Consider the following 25,850-nt stretch of genomic DNA (forward strand, 5'->3'; position numbering starts at 1 on the left):
AAATCATCTCAAACTGGTTTGTTGAACATGACAATGAGTTCACTGTACTTAAACGGCCTCCACAGTCACCAGATCTCAATCCAATAGAGCACCTTTGGGAAGTGGTGGAACAGGAGATTCGCATCATGGATGTGCAGCCGACAAATCTGCAGCAATTGAGTGATGCCATCATGTCAATATGGACCAAAATCTGTGAGGAATGTTTCCAGCACCTTGTTGAATCTATGCCATGAAGAATTAAGGCAGTTCTGAAGGCAAAAGGGGGTCCAACCCGGTACTAGCAAGGTGTCCCTAATGAAGTGGTCTGTGAGTGTATAGTCCCAATATATTGTAGCTAATTCAAGTGAACAGTTTAGGTGTTAACGCTAACTACAAACACCCAGACGAAGCATGAAGTCAGCTTCCCTCTACCTAAAGAAGTACTTATCATGCAAAACCAGGACAGCTATTGTGGAGCATGTGTGTGGGTGTTACCCCACACTATGTACTTTAACTAGTACTACTTACGACTACTTTCGTTTTAATTTCCTGGTGTCCCTCCAAATCCTCTCTCAAGACTTATGTAGAAGGTAAAGTCTGTGAATGCAAAGGTAGAGATATCTTTTAACTGATTGGTGGGATAATGAACAGAAAAGAATCTCAAGAGTAACGCCTGGAGGGGACACCAAAGCTAAAACAACTATTAACAAAGCACTTTACAAGGTTTCATCTGCTCATTCTCTTACACACACACACACACACACACACACACACACACACACACACACCCTTGTATGACTACCGGTCAGGCCTAGTGAAAATGTCAAATGTTTATGTGACCTGCACCTTCTATGTTTTGACTACATGTGCAGTTTGTGGCATCATCAGCTTTGCAAAGGCATTTTTTAGAAATTTGTTTGTTCAGTTTCTTTTTATTGGTTTTCACAGGTTGGCCGTTCGCTTCCTGCTTCACACCAACTGAAACCCTCACACACATACAATCTTTCACACTCAAATTTTCTACGTGATGCATCACTTGGAAGTAATTTTAGGTCTTCAGAAATGTGCCTAATGTGTAGAATTGGTAATAAGAAACAGCAGAGGGTAAAACATGGCTACTGACAGCTTAATTAAGTGATACATTTTAATTTAAATTGATAGTTAGCAGTTGATTAATCACAATTTAAAAGTAGATATTTGTGTGTAGATAGATGTGTGGTGCTGGTGTGGAGTGGAGGCCTGAACCAAAACAGTAAAGTTGCAAACAAGACAACCAAAAGACTATAAAGCTCTGTAGAGCTGAGAGGAACTGCAGAACTAAGTGATGGTAATGGTTCATATAAAATACTGACACAGAATTAAATCCTACTTCAATTCTGCTGTTGAAACAAGAAAACGAACTTAATTCATTCTGTTCTTATTCATAGATTTCCAGTTTCACAGGTGTCGCTGGTCACTCGTGTTTCATTCAGACTTAAAGAATCAGTAATTTGCTTCATCAGTAACCTCATGTTGCTGTTACTCTAATAAACCAACAGGTGATGCTGAAGTCACTTATCGGAGGTCGGGTGGTCCTGCAGTGATGGTGTGTCATTACACAGACACAAAACAGGAAAATAGGCAGACTCTGAAATATACATTGTGATTGTCTCAACTTCTATAGAAAGCCTCCAGCAAGCATTTAAACATGTAAGCTGTTGCTTAATGGAGCTGCTGAAACCACTGAGTCTGCAGTGACACAGTCGCCCTCCTGGTGGACTGCAGGCGGTGCAGACTGTCTGGTCAGATGGTCACGAAGATCACAGGAGGGGAAATGAGCAAAGGTTTACTGAACTGTGAGGCGGGTGGATGAGAACATGTCCAGGAAACAACAGTTTACAAACTTTTAGGTGAAGTCAAAACCTAAATTTGATCTCTGTCAAACTGTCACAATACAGCTACAGTCCAGAGTGACAAAACAATCTCCACTCAAGGGCCACTTACTGCTTTGTTTTTTAACTCTCGACCACATCGCCCAGTCGTCATCAGCAGATGAAGTTTCCTTAGCTGTCAGGGAACTGTACACGCTCAAACATGATTATTTAACTATCACTTCTTTACACAATTAAAATACACACTAGAAACAATCAAAGAAGTTCAGACATGACAGACACCCAGTAACAACTTTCCATTATTTTGACCATTTTTATGTCTTTTTGGCCATCAAAGTTCAGCTTGTGGTCAGGGTCTCAAATAGAGCTATATTTTGGATGATATTACTGTTTATTTCTTTTTTTTAAATCATTTTGGTATTGTTTGGAGTCAACTATTTTGCAATTTCAAATGTGTTTTTTTTTTTACAACTTGTACATTTAAGTGTCTATTCCATTTTGAGATAATCTAATTTTACTCAATGTTTTATGCTTTGGATGCATGCAGTGTTCCTCTGTGAGTCTTTCTTGCATCAGAATGAGCTTGAACGCATTCATGATGCCTTGAAGAGTGGCAGCACCAGCATACAGGATTTTAATATCAAAGGGAACGCCTCTTCAGCAGTGGAGTTGAAGACCTGCAAATATTAAGAAATCTTCACTATTGTGAAGATGAATATAAAAATGTTTAAAGGCATGAACTGTTGTACAATTATTCCCCTCGACGTCGTTACCACTTTCTCGCTCTGAAAATGGATTTTGGTTTCTTTATGCACTGAGTAACTGAGTCACAGTCCAGTTCTTTTCACTGGCAACTAATTCAGATCATAATATGCATAATTCCATGATGCATCATTTTTTGGGGGCCCACTTGAGCGAATGATGAGCTTATCATCGACCGCTAATTAATGAGCACGAGAGGAAAGAGAACTAATTACAAGAATGAAAGAATGAGTTACATTCAGGACGAGCTGGATGAAAAATTAGATACATGTTTTTAACTCTGTGCTAAAGAAAGAAAAAAAGACGTGAAATACCAGAAAATCAGCATAAATCACTTTGGGCTGTAGTGATAAAGAAGAAACTTTATTCTTGTATGTACAATATGTACAGTATAGAAGTCTTGGACATTCAATAAAGCCAAGTTTCAGTGCAGAACAGCCTTTAAGAGATATACTATATCTACTAGGAAGTAACACCTTTCTATAAATGCACTTAACTAGAATCCGAACGAGGCAGTCGGTGCTGAGAAAGAGGAAAACCACACGAGAGCGATAACATTTAAAGTTAACATGCTAACTAGAAATGTATCTTTTTCTTACATGTTTCTTTGTCTCATCATGTGTTTACGGGCAGATCACATGAGCTCGGACTGTTCAACCATCCATGGTCCGATTTTATCGTAGCTGTTCTTGTTCACTTCAGCTTTATGGCAATGAAGCCGTGAAATACAACCAAAAGGAGAGAAAATTAAATTGATTCATCATCAATGAAAAAAATGCCTGTTCAAGCCGTAATTTCCTGCAGCATGGAACAATGCAAAATGTTAACGTTTTGTGTCCATTGAACCACAGATTTTAAATGTTTCAGGTTCTATAGATGATAAAAATGTGTATTGACATCATCATTAAGAAAAATCCCAGATTACCATGAGTGAGACACGTTAAATCTGGAGAGTATGAGAAGGATTGGGACCACTGAGAATTCCTTCATCTTTAATTCTGTCAGACTCCTCTGAAAATCCTCCCCCGCTTCTCCTCTGATGTGCTTTGCTGTTTCTCTACTGTTTTTAGTTCTGTCATAGGACTGTAACTGTATACTAGAGGATACTACTATAGGATGTTTATTAGAAATATTTTGAGGCTTCAAAGATAGCAAATGTATCATTTTATTCTATATGTTGTTTTTCCCTCACCCTCTGACATCAGGCATGTTGTCAAACTGATCGCTGACTTCTTTGCATCAAAAGCTCCTTTAGCTTGGAACAAAATGTAAAAGCGTAAGAGGAATGACACTGTATGTACTGAACCCTTGAAAAACAGTCATTGTAGTAAGTGTTTGTTTCCTTTTCTTTGGCTTAAACAGCTGGTCGGTGGTTCCATTTTCGAAAAAATAAACAGCTCGTAGCAGAATAAAACTAAAGGGGAAAAATACATGGTGGCTCTATAAAGTAAATCAAATCCGCTGAAACAGAGATCTCCTGTCTCTCCCTGCAAACATCAAACTATCTGTCGTCTCAGCAGCTCTCTGTGTGAGTGACAAACACTCTGACCTGCAACAAGACAAAACCAACATCACCTTTGAGTCCAAACTCCTATTTCTGATGGCGAACCCTCTCACTGGTTTCTCGTCACCATTTTGTAGGTTCCCTCTCCTCTGACATCCAGATGCTAGGATCCTGATCCTACCGTCCCTCTCTCTGTCTCTTCATTTCCCCCGAGTGTTTGTCTCAGATGATTTCCAGAACGTCACACGGGACAAAGCCTCTCTTCTTCCCACTCGTCACCCTGATGAAGCCACTGCGTTCGCCCTCACTGCTCACACAAATCTGAGGGAAAAGAGAAATGTTACTAAAATGAGATTTTGAAGCAGAGATGTATGAGGTAATTATTCATAATCAGTGTATTAGCTACAATACATGGCGGTCAACATGCCTCTTGTTTGTAGAAGCAAACGGTAGTAAAATTACTGTTTTTGTCAATGGAGTCTGGTGGCTTTGAAGAGACTGAAGAGAACAGCCTCTACAGAAACCTACAGTATCCACTGATGTCTTAGACAACAGATTTCTGTTTCAACATAGCTGAGCTTGGTTATGGTTTGGGATGAACTTGAACAACTGTGAGAAAAGCCCAACATCACTAATGATCTCATGGGGAAAATCCGGCAGCCAGGGTCCAAATTCTTGTGGAAAACCTCTCCAGAAGAATTTAGGAAAAGGACATTGCAGCAGATTTATGCCCATAGTTCCGAAATCAAGTGGCATGTCTCCATCTTTGTCACGGCCCTAAAAGCCAGGTAGTGACAGTCGACCCACAGGACACTTGAATTAAAGGAGATATAGAGTCAAAGTTTGATTTATTTTGAAAAATATCACAATTCAATTTGCCTTCAAGGAGAAGTAATGGGGCTGTCTGAGGAATAAATACTGCATTTTATCGAAAAGAAAAGCAGTCAAAAGTGTCTTTCTTTCCAACTCCTAATCACTGACCCTCATTATGAACCAGAACACATCATATTTGCATGCTTATTCTAAGTACTCTACAACATCTTCCCCTGGGTTTTGTGACTGGAAAAGAAAGGCAGCAGGTCACAAGCTCATCATGTTTTTGGTGGTTTCATCTCCGCTGGGGGTTGCTTGCTTTAAGTCTCCTCTGAGTTCCAACATGCCCTTGAAAGCATTGTGGGAAAACGGGGGGCTGATTTAAATACAGCCCTTAAGTCAAAATGCTAATTTAATGGTAACTCTTAAGAGCCAAGTCCAGTCGAGCTTTTCAGTGAACAAGAGTATGCGAGGGAAGAGTCGCTGGAGGTAAGAGGCGATGTGGGAGCTGCAGGAGGGTAATAAGGTGGCTAAAGAGCTGCTGGATAATGTGCATCTGATGTGCTCTAATGGCTCGGGTGTGATCATGAATTAAACACAGGTGTAATGTGGCAATTTTAATGTCCACGATAAAGGTCATTGCTTCCCCAACTCATGAGGACGACGATGTGTGGGCTAATGTTTGGTCCAAATTATACTTTCGTGTTTTGTCTTTGTTTTGTCTCTGCTTCAAGGGCAGGCAATTAACCTTAACAGCAATCACATTTTTTTCCCCAAAAAGTTAATCATAAAATAAGAAAACTCGTTATGTCATTAGCTTGATGGCTAGTCATTTTCAGCTTTATCTGGCCATAGGCTAATTTCTAAGGCTTTTATTCACCAAGGGGTTGCAGTTTTCCTGCATGAGCTCCTTTAAAGCCACTATGTGAATAATTACAACAATTTTGTCTTTGATGCTTGACCCATTTAGCTTGAATGCAATTTGGACGTGGCCCCTGACGGAGGGCCTCATCATCATAAGGTTAGTGGAGTACCTGCCCCTCCTTCAGGGTGATCTGGCCTTGTTCCTTACAGCCGATGAACGTCCTGTTACACCTGAACACTTGGTCCCCAGCCCGCAACTGATGAGCAAAGGCTGCTGGGAAGAAGCCGATCCTGTCTTCAATTACCCCCTGAAGAAAAATCAACCAAGAAAACAGCTGACATGTGAAAGGGACAAGTGTTTTCATAAATGACTAGATAAAATCGATAAAACAACAGGGGTTCTGACGATTACAACACATAATACCTGTATAAGCTTTTATTTTAGATCATATTAACTTACATGTATAGGGCGCAGAAGATACACTGTATATGTCTGCCCATATAGTACCTATACATTGTATGGAAGTGTAACATGAGGTGCTAATGTTTGTCTCCTGACTTATATCCATTGTTCAAGAACCAAACAGGCCAGATGTCTCTGTTTATCTACAGCCTGTAGAGAACAACGGTGTTAAAATGCGTGATGAGTTTCTTCATGGTCTGGTAGCAGCTGGCTGCCTCCGCACAGTCACGTTTTGGCCCTTTTGTCTCCCTAATTTATCTGTCATGCATTTGTGTCCTAAGGCAGCCTGTTGCCTTGCGCCTATAATTTACAGTTCGACTTCCAGTAATTTATCAAGTGATGTTTTATATGGGCATTTTCACGCTTTGTGGAAAACACACTTTACATGATGAGAAGACAACAAAACTGCAAATGCTTTCTTTGAATTTAGCACCTTGGAAGGGCCTGAACAAAGAAGTAGTTTTACATGAGCCATGTCACTACTTAAGTGCAATGTGTTGGTTATGGACCTACCTTCCACCAGTCATCATTGGAGTCGTCAGCCAATAAGAGTCTGTCTCCTGCTCTGCAATATGAAGCAAAACAAAAGAGAAATTATTCAAAAAGTTCAGGTTTTTCTCTTCTTGTCTGCATGGTTGGCTAAATTCAGTTGGGGGCCCTGTGGAATATATGGGCTTTAGGCCTCAGATCACCCTCTGCTTGTGGTGATTTGAATAAATACATCATTGTGGAATAGCCTGTGCAGCACCACAAAGCACACATCCACAAACATATTCCCACATATTTTTCAGTCATGTCTCTTAAACTAAGCTAAAATTGTTCATTGGCTAGATGATTGGAAACCTGCTTTTATTTTGTTTATTTGTTTCCTGTTTGAAATTGTTGGCCCATTGTTGATGCGTATTATGAGAGGTACATCTACCACTGTTGTCCCTGTCAACTGCATTCATTCTGTTCATAGCAACAGTAACCAGGAGGAGCCGGGCTTATCAAAGCAGCACATTAAGTTATACCATTAAGTTACTGTAAGCACAGTCAACATTGAGAAGAGCTCTACCTCTCCACTTCATCTCTTTAAGAAGCCTTCTTATATACATATGGTGTATAGACAAGCAGAAGGTGTTTGTGCATTTTTTTCCTGTTGAAAATTAGATTGGATACACCTTAATCCTGTTTGCTATGAATCATTCTCCTTAATCCAGGAAAAGTGTGAATCATTTCACCACAGGTGCCATAATTACTCGCATCTGTTCAAAGCCGTCGGCTAAATTTGACCAATAAAAATCAAAAGGACCAGCCCACATGAGCCAATGTTTACGCAATTTCCGTTTTTCTTCCTTTTGTGGTTTAGTTTTAACACTGACTGATCTTTTCTCTCTAACTCTCACAGCATGTCTCAGAAAACACGCTTTATTGTAGGTGAGAAACAGCACAGCACCCATTGTTGCAAAGTCTTCTAAGGTGACAAAAACAAAGTAGATGCACAAAACATTGTCCATTAAACAACAAAACAGTGTTTTTTCTGAATGTGTAAAAATGCATAACTCATCATCATTACAATCACCACATGGTCAAAGGTAATCATGTAATCAGAGCATGTGGCAGCAACTGAAACTCATCACAAACCTGATTTTCTCTCTTAAAATGAAAATGGAAATTGAACCTTTTGATTAAAGATTCCATTTTCTCCCCATTTGTGCTTTACGTGTTAGCATTTGATGTATCGATTACTGTCTGCAGCAAATCCCTTGGGAGAAAAACATTGATGTAGGCTTTCACAAGAGAAGAAATTTGAAACAAAGCTTGGTGATGTTTGTGCTGTATAATGGTATCAGTGGACAGGGAGTCATACAGGAGAAGTCAATGAATATTAAATCAGCCCTGACGATTGAAGTTTTCTCGACCAAAGAGAGAGGAAGGACCAGTGAGTGTGTGTGTGTGTGTGTGTGTGTGTGTGTGTGTGAACAGGGGAGAGAACAAGTGCACTTTCATATCCTCTGAGGATTTCTTTGAGAACCAGGAGCAAATGGGTACTTAGGCTGAAGGACTACTCATGATGAATGATCTCTTTCCTGAGGGCTTATTTCACAGTATGTTGCAGATGTTGCCCAATCAATCATGGTTAAGGCATGGGATAAAATCTGTAGCCTGATTGTATTGGGGACAACAAGACAGGCTAGTCATATACAGCTGTGTCCGCTTTAATCCTACAAAAACTGACTTTTTGTTTGGCCTCTTGGATGCAGTGGAAACAGGTTCTTGAATCTGGTTGCTTATGTACACATCAAGCAACTGCAAAGTAACATTCTCATTCATTTGGAGTGTATCTGGCCACCTGATAAATGTAAGTCCAATATTCACGCTTTTAGCTCTGTTTTTGGCCTCTACCAACGCCTGAGGGAAATATCTGGGTCATTAGCTGCTAAATGCTCTACATTGTTCACCAGCTCGTCACTAACTGCGTCTGTCTGCCATTTGGTGGTGAGCAGTTAGTGTGTTGTGGGTTATTAGAGATTTTTCACTTATAACAGCTGCCTCCTGTGACTGAAAACAATGCTATGAGAGCTGTGAGAGTGAACCAAAACAGTAAAGTTGGGGGACCGGACTGATAAACATAGAGCTGAAACGCACTCTGAACGTCTGAAAGCTGCAGCTGCAGAGCTGAAAGATTCAGGTGATAATTCATCACTATGAATGACCCCTCAATAACATTGATACGTTATCATAAAAATATTGATGATGACTTTAAACTATTGTTCCATTGTTGATTACATTTATGTAGGTTGTCAAATATCTAATGACACACATACAAAACCTGTGTCCTTTAATAAATGATACTTTGTAATTTTAAAACTCATAGGTGGTCTGTAAAGGTTCTGTCTTGAGGACTAAATCAAAGTAAATCAAAACCACAGAGGACAGAAAACTGCAGCTGCACTGCTTGCAAGAGCTTATGGAGAAACAACCCAACCAGTGATGATACAACAGGTGTTTTCAATTAAGTGCCAAATGAATTGTTTCCCAAGTCCACACTACATACTGAGTGTAATATGTTCTCTGTGCGAACGCTGGTTACCTTCACTGCTAGCCTTCTAATCACAGCACACACAATAAACAGCCTCAGTTAATTCTTTTGCAACGTCAAGTACTTGAAGTTTGTCAAGCAAAACCATATACACACAAACAATTTATAGTTCCTTTTAAATTAACTGAACCGATTGTGTCAATGTTCATTTTGTTTAGAAGTAACAACAGCTTGTGACAGTGGATTTGCAGCCATTTTGCCCACAGTTTATTGACATTTCTGTAGCTGTTTTCACCAAGTTGGAAATATCATGGTTGTAAGAAATTCCTGATTTGTCCCACTAGCTATGCAGGAGGAGGCTGACATGGATGTTTTCTTTCACTGGTTTGTCTGAAAAGCTAGAAGTGCCCACTGTTGTTTTCTGTCCACATTCTTAATTAAGTGCATACATCTCATCATGTCAACCAAAATATAATTATTTTTTACTAGCCTTCAAAAATAATATAACCGATCTTAGCCAATGGCAAACTCTCAACACCTCATGGAAGCTGTAAATGGACTTTTAATAGACTTTCCAAAAAATGTGTGTTAAATCCAAAAGATGTAAGACTGATATTAATAGACCACCATGACACACACAGGTACTAATAATGAGGCCACTCCAGAGAAATAAATCTATGAGGTGCATTACCTAAAAAGAGTGTGCTAATTAGTTCCTTTTTAAGATCCATTCTTGTGTACGGCTTGTTCCCTGAATACAGTGATTAAATAACACACAACTGAATTTCCTGGCATGAAAAAGCAGATGAATATTAACAAGGATCAGACAGCTCTTCACCAGCAGACACTGACACGCATTCCACTTCCAAATGTGAGTTAAACACCTTGTGTACATGTGTACCTTGTGTCTCAGGTGTCAGTGTGTGTACTGCAGAGCACACAAGGCAAATTTAGAGCAATTGCGATCAGCAGGTACTGCAGCAACACTACAAAAGGCAACAGGACAAGCAACAGGAGTCAATGAATGAATCTCATTAACAAGTCACACAGAATGTGCTAAATGTGCTTACAAAAAACTCTGAACTGCAGTACGGCAAGTCTCTGCTTTTTTTTTTACTTTGTTTTATCTTTTCTTTTTGAACAACAAAAATGTATCAAAAGAAATGACTGTAAGCAGAGTCAGCTGCTGTACTGAGTAAAGTAGGATTTCTTGATTGGTGTGGAAACTAACCTCATCTCCAGGTCATGGCTCTCTTGGGCAGTGAAGTTGTGCAAAGCCACGTAAGTGTTGAGCTTGAGGACGTCTTTCTGTAGCTCGTTCGGCTCCAGCTAGATAACAAGCACACACGTATACATGAATACAATGAATGAATACATGAACACGCAAATTTGCTTTTCTTTAAGTCTCAGGAAAGAGTGAAAGTAAATGAAGCTCACAAACCCACAAACACAATACAACACCATATTGTCTGTTTTCACTTTTCTCACAGCCATATCTTAAAATAGTCTTTTGGCATTCACATAGGCAGGAGAAGCCCTTGTTTACAGCACACTGATAGACCGTGGAGCTGCTTAAGTTGTTCTGCAATCTGTTCCTTTTAATCCACCGTCAACATGAGTGGGAGAAGCAGGATCAGGCTTTCATGAACGCTCAGGAAGTGAAAAACAAGACAGGGTTGTGGGTGGAGAGGAAGTTGTTGGAGACGTGTTAGCACAATTAGCAGGGAGATGCGCCACCGTTCTGGCGCTCCTCACACCTGTTTAGAAAAATGGTGGGCGTTTGCTCATTTCAGCACCAGTACCTTGAGACTGAATCCTGCCTGCTGTAATGTCCTGAAATCCCTCCAAATGATAACTTGTCCTGTTCCTGCATAATGCCTGGAGGAGAATTTCGCTAAAAGATATGAGAATGACTTTTTTAGGACAAACTAAAGGCTGTTTTTGCAAGACAGCAGGAGAATTTGCCATCTTTGTGGCACTGTATAGTAATGAAGAAAAGTGTTTCTGATCTTTTGCGGGTCCCCAAGCGTCACCCATGTGGACGGGCAATGTGACTGATGGATGAGTTGAGTTAACCGAGGCCACAAGGCAAAATGCCTCTGTGGACCAGGGTGAAAACAACAACATCAAGCCCTGGCAATCCATTACAGCTAACTAAGAGCTCCTCACTGGCCTTGAGAGGCTCATGATGCTGTGGGAGCCTGGAACACTGAATTTGAGATTGGACGGGCGAAGATAACAGCCTCCTTTGTAACTGGTAATCGGAAAAGAAGTCAGCATTTGAAGAGAGAGACAATGAGGTGAAGGGAAAATGGAAAGAAGAAAATGGAAGAAAGATGTTCCTTTAAATCTGCATCTGCAACTGATGTTTTTTGCCTCTCACTGGTAGTCAAACACAACGCAACATGTCATCATGTCATGAACATGTTAGCCAATAGTTGCTTATTTACATAGCTATGGAGCTGTTCGTAATCATGTTTCTGGCCACCTGGAAACTACAGGTCTAATATTCCCCACCAACTCAGCATAATGTTCCACTGTGTTCACTAACTAGTTGCTTTTTTTGTCTGCTTAGTGCTAGGTAGGTAACGTATTGTGTGTGTTTTCTTTCTTCCAGAAATTCCAGCTGCCTGCTGTGTCTGGAAACACAAAAACTGTAAGAGCGAAACAAAAGAGTAAAGTTGCATCTCTTTAACAAAAAAAACCCACTTAGTAGCAGAGTTTTTGATATTAAACATAAACCTATTTATGGATAAACATATTCAGTTGTTTTATAAGAATATTGATTAGGGCAGGTTTAAGAGCTAATTTTGTGTATTTTTATTACTGTAACAGCTGAGGCTTCCTTAAATGAATAGACGAACAAAAAGAGCACCACCTACAACAACATTAAGCTTCCCAAACAGGAAATCAAACCAAAATGAAATCACAGCACGAGCCAGAGTGTTTTAATGTCAATTGATCTGAGGTAGTTTAACACTAAACCTGAAAAGTGCGAACAGATGGGGATCCTGTGTGTGATCGTGTGTGTTCCCATTTGTGCCTGTAAGCCTCTCATCTCAAATTGCAGGCATTGTCTCTGGTGAAGAAGCAGTTTCTAGCATTTTCTCTGCTCATTACCCTGCAGAGCCTCCATCTGTCTATCAGCCAGCCTTAGCTAATGGACCTGTCGGCTGACAGACAAACAGCCCACAGCTCGCTGTGCTCGGTCCAGCCTGATAACACAGCACAATGTACTTCAAGTCTCTTCCCCGAAATGAACGGATGACTGGAAGGCTAGATAGTATTCCACAGAATAGGTGTGTGTTTTTTTTGCCTTGTATGGGTATTTGTTCATTTCTGTATCTGTGGTTTTTTTCCACTGTTGACAACGGAGATAAACATGTTAAACTGTAAAAGTAAACAGGGTAGATGGCTGCACTTAGAAAATATGTTCAAAGAACATTGATACAGAAAGCACCTCTCCCACAATCCCACCATGGAAGTTGGCAAGATAAAGAAAAAGAGCAGTTTTGAAATGTGCCTATGAAATATTCATCAGTTCTCGACAGGGGGCGGCAAGATATTCACCGAGGTTTCGTCCTTTTCTTTCGCTTGCATGAATTCTGCACCATCAGCACATCTACACTGTAAGGAATAGATATAGACTCAGAGCTGCAGATCCAAACATTACTGTGAGGTCAAGGCTTCTCTCTATCAGTGCAGGCCACTGGCCATGTCAGCTCGGGTATGATTTGTTACAGCAGGAAGAGAAGTTTTCCATCAAGTCCTGGGAAATTCAGCAGTGACGATGGAGGCGGGAGGCCAAGTGCAGCATGCTTAATAGCCACGGAAAGGACTGGCAGGGTATCAGTTCTCAGACTAACCACGCAGAGTTCAGACATTGGTCAGTGAGAAAAGTCAGTTCTCAGACTGCACCAATAGTACATGTTCCTGTAAGACTCTGAGCTGTGAAATAACAATCACAGTAAAAAAAAAAACAACAAATGAGGAGAAAAGTTAAACTGCTATGTTTACTACCAGAGTTGCTGAGTTGTGAAATTGCTGAAGAGACAGTATAAGCTTGCCATTGCTCTACAAAAGTACATTTAGTTTAGCCTTTTCCTATTCCAGTTTATTATTTTGCTAAAAGGTTTTTTATATGTAAAAGTGGTAGCGAATTGTCTTTGGAAAAAAAATATCTATGTTAAAATTTGCTGATATTTGTGTTTAACATAAATTGTTAAAGTTAAAGTTTTATTTGTGGGACAAATAAACTGTTTAACAATTGTTTGAATAACAAACAAAAAAATCTAAAGCAATACTGCTTTTATGCACCTTAAAAAATATCACTTTTATCACTTTATCAATATCACTAGACTTACAAGGTTTTCATCTAATAATATTATTAAGGAGCAGCTCGGTGGTGCGTTGGTTAGCACTGTTGCCTCACAGCAAGAAGATGGTATATTCGAATCTGCCGGATTCTTCCCACAGTCCAAAGACATGCAGGTTTGGTTAATTAGTGACTCTAAATTGCCTGAAGGTATGCGTGTGCGCATGACTCATTGTCTGTCTCTATGTGTTGGCCCTGTGATTGACCAGTGACCAGTCCAAGGTGTACCCCCCCTCTCACCCAATGTCAGCTGTCCCCCAGAATGGTGAGGTTTCAATGGGTTCAATGGGTTCCACCTTGGACTGGTCGCCAGTCAATCACAGGACTGGCACGTAGCGACAGAAAAACCATTCACGCTCACAAGCAATTTAGAGTCACCAGTAAACCTAACTTGATGGCAAACAAATGTACATAATTTCCTTCAAATACAAGATCAATAAAAATCATTGTAAATATTAATTCTAGTGAAGGCACTCTTAAAGGAACCAAAGAGGACTGTGATCATTCATTCATTCATATTTCTTCTCAGTTCAATGCGGTCTGATCTGTTGGCATTACTAAGATGCCTGTTAGAAGAACAGGCATCTGTAGTGTGCACACGCGCACACACCTGTCAGCATTAGATATGTATTATGTTAAACTATGTACAATTAGCTGTATTTGTCTCTTACCGGCATATTGTCAGGTTTCATTGCTGGTTGGTGGTAAAGCTCCATCCCGTTCTCAATAACTGTGAAAACTGAAAATACAAAATAAAAAATTATTAAACAAAACAATTGTTTAAATGACCAAGAATAGAGTTTAAAGCCCTGATTGCAGAAATGTTTATCAGATTCCACACTGGACACATAAAAAACATAGTGGTATCTTTGCTTTTTTTACAACCTTGCCCAGTAAGCACAAAAATTCAAAACATTGTTCCATGAGTGAGCTCATGGACTAATTTCTGTGAAATCAAAAGGGGTGGATGTGCTCAGCTAATTTCATAGCAATCAACTAGTTTGATTATCATTATCATTTATAGCTACCTTGACTGCAATTGGAAACCAAGACCTGATAGTGGCACTGAATCAAAAGTGTCACTTAAAATACGACGATACTGTATTGATGATCCATATTGTACCAAATGTGAAGGTAATTCACTGACCACAGTTGTCTTTTCTTAATCCAAGAACTTTCAAGAAACAAGCGGTTTCATGGCTGACACATGGCACAAGCTAACGCATTAATTTTTTCTTTTGTTGGGTTGGGTGCTGCTCTCTGAAGGAAATTGTTCAGCATTGTAGCCACGTTTCAAAGACCATTTTCCAATACTAAAGATGACTTTAGTGTGCTCCACCACTCTCTTCATAGTACAGAATCGAAAGGGTCAGGCCTTGCCCCTCACTACAGAGACTATTGTACTGCTGAAAAAACCCACCCACTACTAAATCAAGAATTACAAAGCGGATGACAATAGAGAGGTCCGAATGTTTCTTCGGGCCTCTTTTCTACAGCTTGGTCAGACTGAGCACAGCAACAAAGCAAAAACACTGCATTCATTTAAATTAAAAACAGTAAATAACCTTACAAGATGATTTATAGGAGGAGAATTCAATGTTGCAACCTTCTCAGCAGTGTGTTTTTTTCCCCTGTGTCATTATATGGCTTTGATCCAGATGCACACAGTGTACCGCAACGGATACTCACCATCATCGCTGTGATTTCTCGACAGCTCCTGCCTACTGCTGTGAGCCACCGCTTCCTCTGGAACCTTATCCAAGTCACTAGTCTGCGGGGATTAGATAGAGCAGATAAAGCACACATTAGATAGATAGATAGACAGATAGATAGATAGATCCACTTTCTAAGACTATCCCGCTATTTTGGATAAACTGTGGTGTAGCAAACATGCTGTCTCTAAGTCTGCATTTGGAAACTATTATCACAACCCCTGTTGAGATCACATTGTCTCTGTAAGCCTCCACTGACACACACACCCATTCACTAACATCTGCACAGGGCAGGACAGGATGGCCCAAACCCAACAGCTTTCAGATGTCATCATACGGAGGCACGTATCCAGACTGCACATACAGTTTAGCTTACATTAGAAGTGATAAGCTATGAAAGACAGATTTCTCCTTGTGTATTACACTCAGAGATGGAAAGTAGGCCAGAAAGCATAGTTGTACAATCGGCCCAGTCCATCTTCAGAGCTGTAACATGAGTGTTTGCACCGACATCTCCCTTCATCACTGCCTGGCCCCACAATGCCTTTATTGGTAGTGTTTACAGCCCTGCGGTGGCAGTATCTATTTAGACCATCAGCCACAGTATGTCTGTTGCAGTGGGACAAAACATAACAAGTATAACAACTTTCTATGTATAAAATTGATCTGTGGATATAAACAAAGATGGTGACAGGTATTTTGTTTTTAACAGGGTAAAAACAAACACTTCCCAACATAATGAATTATTATTTTCTTACCGAGTTTCTGTGTGGCGACTCAGAGCCACTGGCCCTCTTGGCCTTCTGAGCCAGTGACGTGCCAAACCTCAAGGCCTCATACACGGGGTCCACTTTGTTGCCACAGGCTTTGAAAAATAATAAAAATAATAATAATAATAAAGCTGATCATAAACAAATGCTGGGCTTCCACAACAGCCAGGTGGCGATTTACAAGACAATAAAACCAGTGCAATAACCATACAATAAATGTCATGAAACAGCTTAAGTGGAACAGCTGAGTCAAATTTAGAGCATGCCATCCCACAGAAATGAAATTACTATGGAGAATTCAGCTGCTCACCGATGGGCATGACTTCTTTGATGCAGCCATACTGTTCCTGGATCAGTAATGGAGAGCTGTAATACCGCCGAAAGCCTTTTGGCTGAGAAGTGAAAGACAGACAGGGAAAAAAAGAGAGAGTCGACTGACGTTAAAGACAAATCAATGTGCTGCACCACAGGCGGCACCCTGACACTGATAAAATGGCACATAACTCTGTTTAGTCGGACATTTTTGAGCACAAACTGACTTTGCTGAGATGAAGCTCTGTCACACTGGATGTCAGACATCACTGTTTGGATGAATCACAACAACTATATTTCACACTGCGGACTGAAGAGACTGAACAGTGTCAGATACACACCTGAGATATAAAGGAAATGCACTGGTAGTCAAACAGTCTAATGTGCAATATTGTGCTCTGCGTGAATGTGCACAGCTCTCATCTTCATGGTCGAATAACCAGGATGAATCAAGAAAATCAAGATTTAAACGCATGCAACCGTGAATGTTGTCAAACAAATAATAAGGAAACAAACAAAATGAATAATGAAAAAGAATATTTAAAGCATTATTCTGATTATTCCTATATATAACTTTAAAATGAAATAATTATTATATCACAAATCTGTTTGTACTGTATTGAACTGTGATTTCACCGTAAAATAACACTTAGATTACTGTGATATAGCTGTATGTTACTGTACAAACACTGTATCAAAATTGTACAGTAAAAATCCAAACCACAATCCGTTGCTATAGGATTACAGTATTATCTGTGATTTTACAGATTTCTAGTATAAACAGTAACAGTAAAGAAACTCAGTAGCCTGTAATCTAATGAATTTACACTTTAATATTGCAAAATACTGTAAATTTGGCTTTTTAACATTTTTATCTGTTGACCCATAATAAACCTAAAAACACTGAAAAAAGCTTAAATTCACAAAAACAGAAAAACAAAATTGTATTTCACTGTTTAATTAGTGGTGGAATGTAATTAAATACATTATGTGAGCACTACGTATATAGACCAGTAACTGAGATGGTTCATGAGATACAAACTGAGGTTGCTGTTTACAAAATGACGTCATACGTCCTCACTCATGCTGCACTACCCCGCGGCTGAAGCGCAACATTACCTCCACTCAATTTACTTTAAGCACACTTTTAATTGAATGAAAATATATGAATGACCGTTTTAAATCGTGCATGACATGAAGCAATGAATAGCTGATTTGTTACATAGTGAGTAGCAAAAACTGTGGTTGAGGTGGTTTACTGTTGTGCACCTGGCTGCAAAAAACTGGCCTTGAAGTCACGTTCATAATTTATCTGCCTGTCATGTCCTCCTCCCACCTCCCAGGGCCCTAAAACATTTATCATTTATATGCCCATTACCTACTTGCGTCCCATCCAATCAATACTTCCCATTCACTTTTGAATCCTTCTTAAGACAAGAAGAAAGACAGAAATTGAAATCCTCCCCACTGGGTAATGATATATGTATGTATTTTCAGTTTTTTTTTTTTTTTTTACATTTTCATTCAGGGGTCAGACTCATCAAGGGAGCCTTGTCACAAACAACAGACGCCCTCTGTCAGGTTGCTTTAGTGTTCCAGCTTTCTGTTTTCTGCCTATTAGTGAGTTTATTTTTTTTTTATACTGATCTAGTTTTTTTGACCCAGCCTGTGTTCTTCCTCAGCCTAACCCCTTTGCTCTTTGTTTGCCTGCCTGGATTCTTGCATCCTTGAACGTTTCTGAGTAAAGACTGTTTACCGTATTACACTTGCCTCCTGAGTCGTGCTTTTTTGTTCTATGGTAAAAAGTTGTATTTCCCAATTCCTTATAGTGAGTCATATGGCTGTTTGATCTCACAGACATTCCTCCAAAGCTTTTAAGTCTTGGGGGAGAGTGTGCACATGGTGAATGCTTTCAGTGCTCTTGTCTGTCAACCGCTGAGTTAACTTTGTAAATGTGTATGCTACACATTGTGACTATGTACGGCATCACACACTCTAGTGAGAGTCCCATCTGATTTCACAAGCTATAATGCTCATGGCTGCATTGTGGAAAGTGTTTTGAACAACAAAGAAAATGCAAAAAGATAGAGAGAAAAAGCTGGATGGCACTGTGGCTGTGAACATGAGCCTGGTGACCTGGAGCTGTAGTTTGTCAGCTGCCATAGTTGTATGTTCGAGCATCATTCATGAAAAGTGAATAATTTAATTTATCAGAAAACATCTGTTAACATCTGTTCTGTTCTGATCAATAAGACTACTTTTACCTGTCATTGCAGCAGCTCTCACTGGTTACTGACTGAGTGCGTTTGCTGAGTTTTAAACTATGCCTCACACGTTAACTGACATATACTGATTATTAATCACATTTGACTGTTCTCCCAAAAACATCCATGTGTCAGGAAAAGACAAAACACTTTGGTAGCATGTGGTCACAACCATAAAAAGGGAAAACATGTTTGACTCTGGCTAAGTAACTAAAACCCCAACTATTCCTTTACAGGCTGTGAAAAATATAAAACACAAATATCAGCTGTTTGTTGCTGTTAATCATAGATTTAAGTTTCTTCTTGAAGTGCAGTTTCCCTATCGGCAGTGAAGTGATGTTATGTAACTGAATGGCTTGAACCACAAAGGCCTGTGTCCCACAGTTGCATTAGTTCGGAATTCATTGACGGTGTTTCAGTGCGCTCAGAAACACAATGAAGAAATGGTGATACTCTAGTTTCATGGTTTATAAAGATTCAGACCATGAGGTAACTTGATTTCTTTGGTGAATGGTTCTCAAGCCAAGAGAAATAAGCATGGCTGCAGAAGTGTCCAAGTTTAGAGTAAGTCTAATTTAGAGCTGTACTCCACTGGGGAAACTTCCCTTTTTATTCTTGACCTCTCAACCTCATTTTCCACTCCTGAGAGCCGATCATATCTTCTATGCCTCATCCCTCAGGCCTCTGGTGGAAAGATGTCACAACAGGAAAGGAAAAATGCTGCATGTACTGGTAGTATTACTACCATATAATTTCCATATGACGTCTATTCACTTTATTCTTGCTGATTAACACCAGCTCAACTTATTCCAAACTTTTCCAACCAAATTTTCTCAAGGGAGGTGTAGTCAAATATTGTGGAGGTTGGAAAGGTAGGAAATCGCACATATAATGACCTAACAGTGCTACAGTCTCTCTCTCTCTCTCTCTCTCTCTCTCCAGTGTGGGATGTGTGTGAATGACTAAAAAGTCCCAGTTCAGTCCTCACTGCCAGTTAACTGGACTGTTTTGAAAGTGAAAGCAATGAACATTTCCTGGCACTGGCTTTAACTAGTGTGACCCTCCCCTGTAAAAACTCAGCCCACCCATACTCCATAACCAAATGGTCTCATTTTAGTGCAGGTCCACAGATGATTGTGAACCACATTACAGCCCCAGATCTCAATTATCATCACCCAGTAATGAGGACAGGCCAGACAGACCTCAAGTCTGTAGCTGGGAGAAAAACACAATGACAATAACAAGGCATGATCACTCAGTCTATGAAGCCTACTACAATACGGGGTCATTACCTCTGACTTGTGAGGTAATAACACGGACTTATTGACTGCACCAACTATTCAATCAATTTCTCTACCCAGTTAAGCAGTTTTGCCCTAGTTTTTTATGTCGACACAGAAGCACATTAGAAATCGACCAATCAGCTCTAGCTTTCTCTCTGATATGGCTCCCACTTAGCGCTCATTAGCAGAACAACAGCTTTAATGAAACAACACAGGAAAATAAATTGCTGAAATTAACACATCTTTTCGATTTGTTGCTTAACAAAAAGTCACAGATGCAATTCATAGATTTCAGATAAATAAAGTGAGCGTTGTCACATGTGTCTCCAGCTTTTCAGTAATTGCTTATTTTAAGGCTGACCAAGGATTTCCAGTGAGGTTTGGAAAGGGTTAATAAGAATGTCTTCCTTTTAAGTTTGTACGATGTATCACTCAGCCACACCATTGAAGCATTCATTGAACCACAGAAACTGGGGTTCAATGAAAACAGCAACAGGCTGGTGGTAAATGTAGCGCATTGGGGCCAGAGTATTATTTATTCACTATAACTGTCCCTAACCAGTGTTGCCAAATTTTTGTGATACAGAAAAAATCTCCTGCATCTGCTAGCGACATAAAAGCTGAAACTGAACAATTAATGATGTGATAATTATTCCAAATATTATTTTATTCACCCTAGTTTCAGAAATTACCATGACTTGACTTTACATATTGAAAAAAAGCGACATCAGAGGTCAGACTGTGTCATGCCAAACACGTCATAAAACTGTTGCATGTGACATCTTCAATTAGTGGCTATGCAGCTGCTTTAGGGTGATTGTATTGATCCTGAATTAATGGTTCTTGCTGACAGCAGCGAGGCAGAATTTGACCGAAGTGAGGAGGGGTCAGCATGTTTGCATTACTATTATCTAACACACAGACAGACAGAGTGATGATATAACGATGATGAGGACGATGACGAAGATGGACTGTGGTCACAGATGTACCAGCACACTCACACATAGAGTGTGATTTCTGAATAAGCACATTCTGGTGGGAAACAGTCAGACAGCCAATTCTAATAAGTCTGTTTTGGTTGCTATCATAATGACTTCAGTAATTTTATCTGTGAAGCTCAGAATTCCCCAAACTGTTGACAGTGAAGTGACAAATGTACAGTTTATATCATGGCAAAAAGTCATGCATTATTCCGTGTCATGCATCTTACCAGTTTGCCCATGCAGCGCTGCTGTCCCACTCCATTCTCACATTTGTGGTGGAGGCTCATCTTGCAGGCTTTGCAGCGGAGGCCGTGCTTTGCTGTGTTTCCCGCCAGAAACACCACATGCTTGGCTGTTGTACCTGATATTCACACAGAAAAGAGGCAGCATTCTCAGATCTGTCATGTCAGAAGCTGGACTTGAATGGCATCCCTAAGTGAACAGCAAATTACACACAAAAAAAGGCAGAGGAAATGGAAAATGCTGTTCTGAACACCATCTCATTCATTTATTCAATGTCTTTACACACTTACTCCTAACCAGAGTTTCTGGTATCTTTCCCAGCATGCAGTGAGGGAAACCTGTGTTGTGAAATGTGGAACTTTAACCAGGCTGACTACAATTGAGTGAGTGTCATCTCCACCACGCGATATCATTTCAAACGTATTAATATGTGTGTGCGACATACACATAATGATTAACAGATGAATATGGACAGAGAGATAGATGAGGAAAAAAAGAACAAGTTAGATAGTCTTGTTTAGGGTGGAGATGTGAGATTGTAAAGAGAAAAGTTTTGGCGGAGAGCATTAACAGGTACTTATGCATGAATGTACAGTAAGTTAGTGGATTATACTGGTATGTTTATGGGGTAAGTAAGATGTAATTCTGTAAATTTGTATTTGATTAAACAGCTAAATGGCTCAAGCTCATCTATTCATCATAAGTCGAGCTTTTAAAGATTTAAAAGATCCCAATATTACAGTCTACACCTTGGAGCATCTCAGACTGTATTACTGCTCAGGGCAGAAAAAATTCTGGTTGGCTAAAAAAATTTTCATATAGCATTTCATAAGTTTCCCCGGGAAGGGAGCTATCATCACTCCCGTCTCTCCTCTGCTGGGGCTGTATAAGCTTGGAGGGAGCTACGTGGTCAGAGCTCAAATACCAACATTAACTCTGAAAATATTCTGCATTCAAATCTGGGCAGAATGATTTGCAAAAAAAAAAAACATATTGCAATTTTTGCATTTCATTTTCACTAAAAAAGTATAAACATTGTGATTGTTGCTGGGGACTGTACCAAACAAACTGTTCAAACAAATGTTACATCTGGAGAATATGATTTGTAAATCCAGGCATCTCAATAGCACCACAATGCTTCATTAATAATGGTATGTTGTGACATATTTCACCTTTATCAAACAACTGTAGCTCCTGCGATTTGGATAATGCACTTTGCCATGTTGTGATTTCAATAATGGTCCGATAAACTGTTCAGCCCTAACTAAGTCTGACTGGTATAAGTTTATATTCTTTTGGTTTTAAGTGGGGATTCTGTCGCATGTGAGATGTAGGCATAATCTTCACAAAGCCTGAAAGGAGAGAGGAGTTCCTGCGATGACAAATGACCTCAAATCATCTCTGTGGGTTATATGTACCGTGGAGAAAAAAAGCACCACTTGCAGCCAGTGGTGGTGTGTATTTTGACAGCCATGTTAACAACAGAGGACAGTCTTACCAAGTCTCAGTGCTCTTCTGGCTCTTTATTGATTAATCAATGAGCACGTGCCCTGCTCTTGCCCACACTTTGCGTGTGTGCATGTGGAAATATGGACACAGAAAATTCATTGATATACTTCAGTGGGTGTTGGAAGAGGAGGGAGAACATAAGATGATCTGACCAAGCAAGTTTCGTCACTGAAACACTGTCAAGTTTGTTCATGCTTGTCAAGTTGTGCGTAGTTTTTTATGCATTCTGAACAGGCATGATGGCAGGGAAATCATGTCGGCATTTCAGTCCAGATTATCCCCAAAAATGCAGCACATTCAGTTTGATGAGCAGGGTGAAGAGGTTCAGTGAGCAAAGGTAACCCTGTACTGTGAATGTGAAGTGAAGCAGAACACCTGATCCCAGAGCAAGACGGCATACACAAGATTCTGTGTGACAGTACAAATCCCCTCATGTGTAGTTTACATAGCCAACAACAGAGGGAAGAAATGTCTGCTTGCTTTTCACGTGCTGTAATGTGAACTGGTGTCATGGCTATCTGGTGCTGGGAAGCAGTGACAGGCATTAGAATCTCAGTAATGGGTGGAAAACTGGATCTGTATTCCCCATTTAAAGCTCTAGTGTTGCTTGGCCGAGCCTCACTGACTCAGAGCTGGCGGAGTTAGTTAACCTGAGATGGAAACCAAGAGAAATGTGATCCTGGCCCGAGCCCTCATTGGTCAGCTACAGATCATCGCAACAGCAGCAGCAGCAGACGCAATGAGCACAACCTGCTTAAATTTTCAGGTCACTCTAAATCAGGTCAACTAACGATGTTGTTTAACGAGCACTTGGAGCATTATTCTTGTTCAGGTCAGCAAATATTTTCTGTACGACATCTTTAAGACAACCTGACTCGAGTTCTTGTCTGTCTATCTGAATGCACAGGGGCCGGAAACAAGTGAGGTCCTCGTCAAGCTGTTGTAGATTGCCTTGTTGAGCTGACTCATTCCAACATGGGGGAATAATGAAATCCCTCCATAAGAAAGGAACAAACTGTGTTTCAGCAGGCTGATACAAGAATCTGACATTGTCGTCTTCCTTCAGTAATGCCTGGGTAATGACGTTAGTGTGTGTGTGTGTGTTTAGGTGCTTTTTCCTCCAAGCTCAGAGAGGAGTCCAGGGCCTAAAAGCATTACAGCTGTGGGGAAAGTGAGTGACAGTGCTGCTCTCTCTGGCATTTGCTCTTTCTTGGCTACACTGCTTTTAAATCCCATTTTTCATTTACACTACAGTAAAGGACAAGACTCCTGTGAAGTTTTCCGTACTTGCCTCTTATTTTTTCCCACACAATCTTTCTCCCTCAACTTCCCACTCTTCCTCCCTACAGTATCTCTCTCACGCTGCACACTCTCCGTACAATAGCCCCATATTGATCCTTTAAGCCACTGTTCTTGCTTCATGCCTCCTTGATTTCCTGTGCAAATAACCTTCATCCTGACAATAACTCCTCCGCCTCCTCTTGTCCTTAAGCTAACACTGACCTGAGCAGCATTGTATGTATTAGCAGACTTTAATTAGGTTCTCCTGCAGCCTTCTGATGTATTTCTCCATCTGGAGAATTAAGGAAATAAAGCTTACAATGCTTGACACTGCACTTGACACTAACTGCATTTTACGTATCTGTCTGTGATCACAGGTTTTCTGAAATTAACTGTATAGGGTGCAGATGCACCGTCAACTGGTTAGAAATTTAACTCGCTTGGAGTAATGAGGACTGTCATGCAGCCAGCAGAGACATCTGTTCTGAAGATCTCTGCCCCAAACAAGTGGGAGTTTAGAGGTCCATCTATCTCTATGTTATCTGTTAAACTGTACTGTGGCAGTGCGGTTTTGAAATAAAACAGTGAAAGTCTACAGCCATGCTTCCATCTCTGTGAAGCTGTACTTGACAGGGCTAAATGTTAACATAAGCATACTAAGATTTCACCATAACAACATGCTAATGTTTAGCAGGTACATCATTCACCATATTTACCATCTTAGGCTAGCATTTCAGAATGCTAACACGTGCTAATTATCACTAAACACCGCTAGCTGGTACAGCTCCAGCTGACGGGAATATCATTCGATTTTCATATATTTAGGCAAAATAAAATTTTGAGATAATCATGGCACTATATAAAACGTCACAAGGATCACCAAAGATTCCTGATCCTGAACCTGAGGGTGGATATGAATTTATGTACAAAAGTTCATGGTAATGCATCAAGTATTTGTTGAGATATTTCACTCTTAACCAAAGTGGTGGATGGCGTTGGCTGAAAATTACTATCTGTTCTTTGAGTCAAGGTTAAAACTTCAGTACATCTCCAAAAATGTCAGTTTCTTTAAACTTTTGATGAACTGACTTTCTTCAGCTGACATTTTCCCTGCTGGCACCCATGCAGTTTGACATTTTATAATGCTTTCTTTTTCATGGATTACTTCATGGTTTGTGAGTTATTTATAAGACATGGCAGACAATGTCAGCTGTCACTTGTACGAATAAAATGGATAAATGCAGTAAGAGTGGAAGTGCAAGTTTGTCACAATATGCGACAGTTGGATCTTGTATGACAGCAAGCACCTCATACACAGTAAGAGAGTGTGGGTCAGAAACGTTTGTGCAGCATGTGTGTGTGTGTGTGTGGTTGTGTGTGTGTGTGTTCACGCTGTAAAGCACCTTTTAGCTACTACCGAACCTTTGACCTCTGACTTTGAGTTTAATTTTCTGTGGGGTCAAACAAACCTGTCATGTGTACCTCAGGGATTTCATAGCATAGATTAGTGCATGTTAATAAAGTGAGATTACTGTCTCACTTGGGATGGATATCAATTTGTCTTATGAATTAATCCAGGAATTTGGATGCTTTGATTTGAGGCGCTTAAGAGATCTTGAAAGTAAATTAATGTCTAACCCCTAAAGGTTCAGTCACAGTAATCAGTGATTACTGACTGACAGTGATATTTTGTAATAGTACCTTATGTTTCTGCATTTTCCATCTGCATATATCCTTCATACAATATGTCCTTTTAGAAAAAGTTTACTCTACAAAGTTTAATCCATCAAGCTCTTTGTGTTACATAAGTTCACTATCCAAAAGCTAAAATATTTAT

At 40.0% G+C, this 25,850-nt stretch overlaps 1 protein-coding gene across 2 annotated transcripts in view; it reads right to left on the minus strand.

Moving 5' to 3' along the window:
* Positions 1-2,975: 2,975 nt before the first annotated feature.
* Positions 2,976-25,850, minus strand: part of stac (SH3 and cysteine rich domain) — a 29,282-nt gene continuing 6,407 nt past the window's right edge. For both annotated transcript variants that reach the window (XM_070842469.1, XM_070842467.1), the window contains 9 exons: positions 21,208-21,341; positions 16,449-16,530; positions 16,127-16,233; positions 15,346-15,427; positions 14,328-14,395; positions 10,513-10,610; positions 6,770-6,821; positions 5,964-6,101; positions 2,976-4,437 (listed from right to left, as the gene is read on the minus strand). In XM_070842469.1, the coding sequence (XP_070698570.1) occupies positions 4,339-4,437; positions 5,964-6,101; positions 6,770-6,821; positions 10,513-10,610; positions 14,328-14,395; positions 15,346-15,427; positions 16,127-16,233; positions 16,449-16,530; positions 21,208-21,341 (860 nt within the window). In that variant the 3' untranslated portion in view covers positions 2,976-4,338. The remainder of the gene's footprint in view (positions 4,438-5,963; positions 6,102-6,769; positions 6,822-10,512; positions 10,611-14,327; positions 14,396-15,345; positions 15,428-16,126; positions 16,234-16,448; positions 16,531-21,207; positions 21,342-25,850) is intronic.

This window comes from Pempheris klunzingeri, chromosome 13 (assembly GCF_042242105.1).
Source record: "Pempheris klunzingeri isolate RE-2024b chromosome 13, fPemKlu1.hap1, whole genome shotgun sequence".
NCBI classification, from domain to species: Eukaryota; Metazoa; Chordata; class Actinopteri; order Acropomatiformes; family Pempheridae; genus Pempheris; species Pempheris klunzingeri.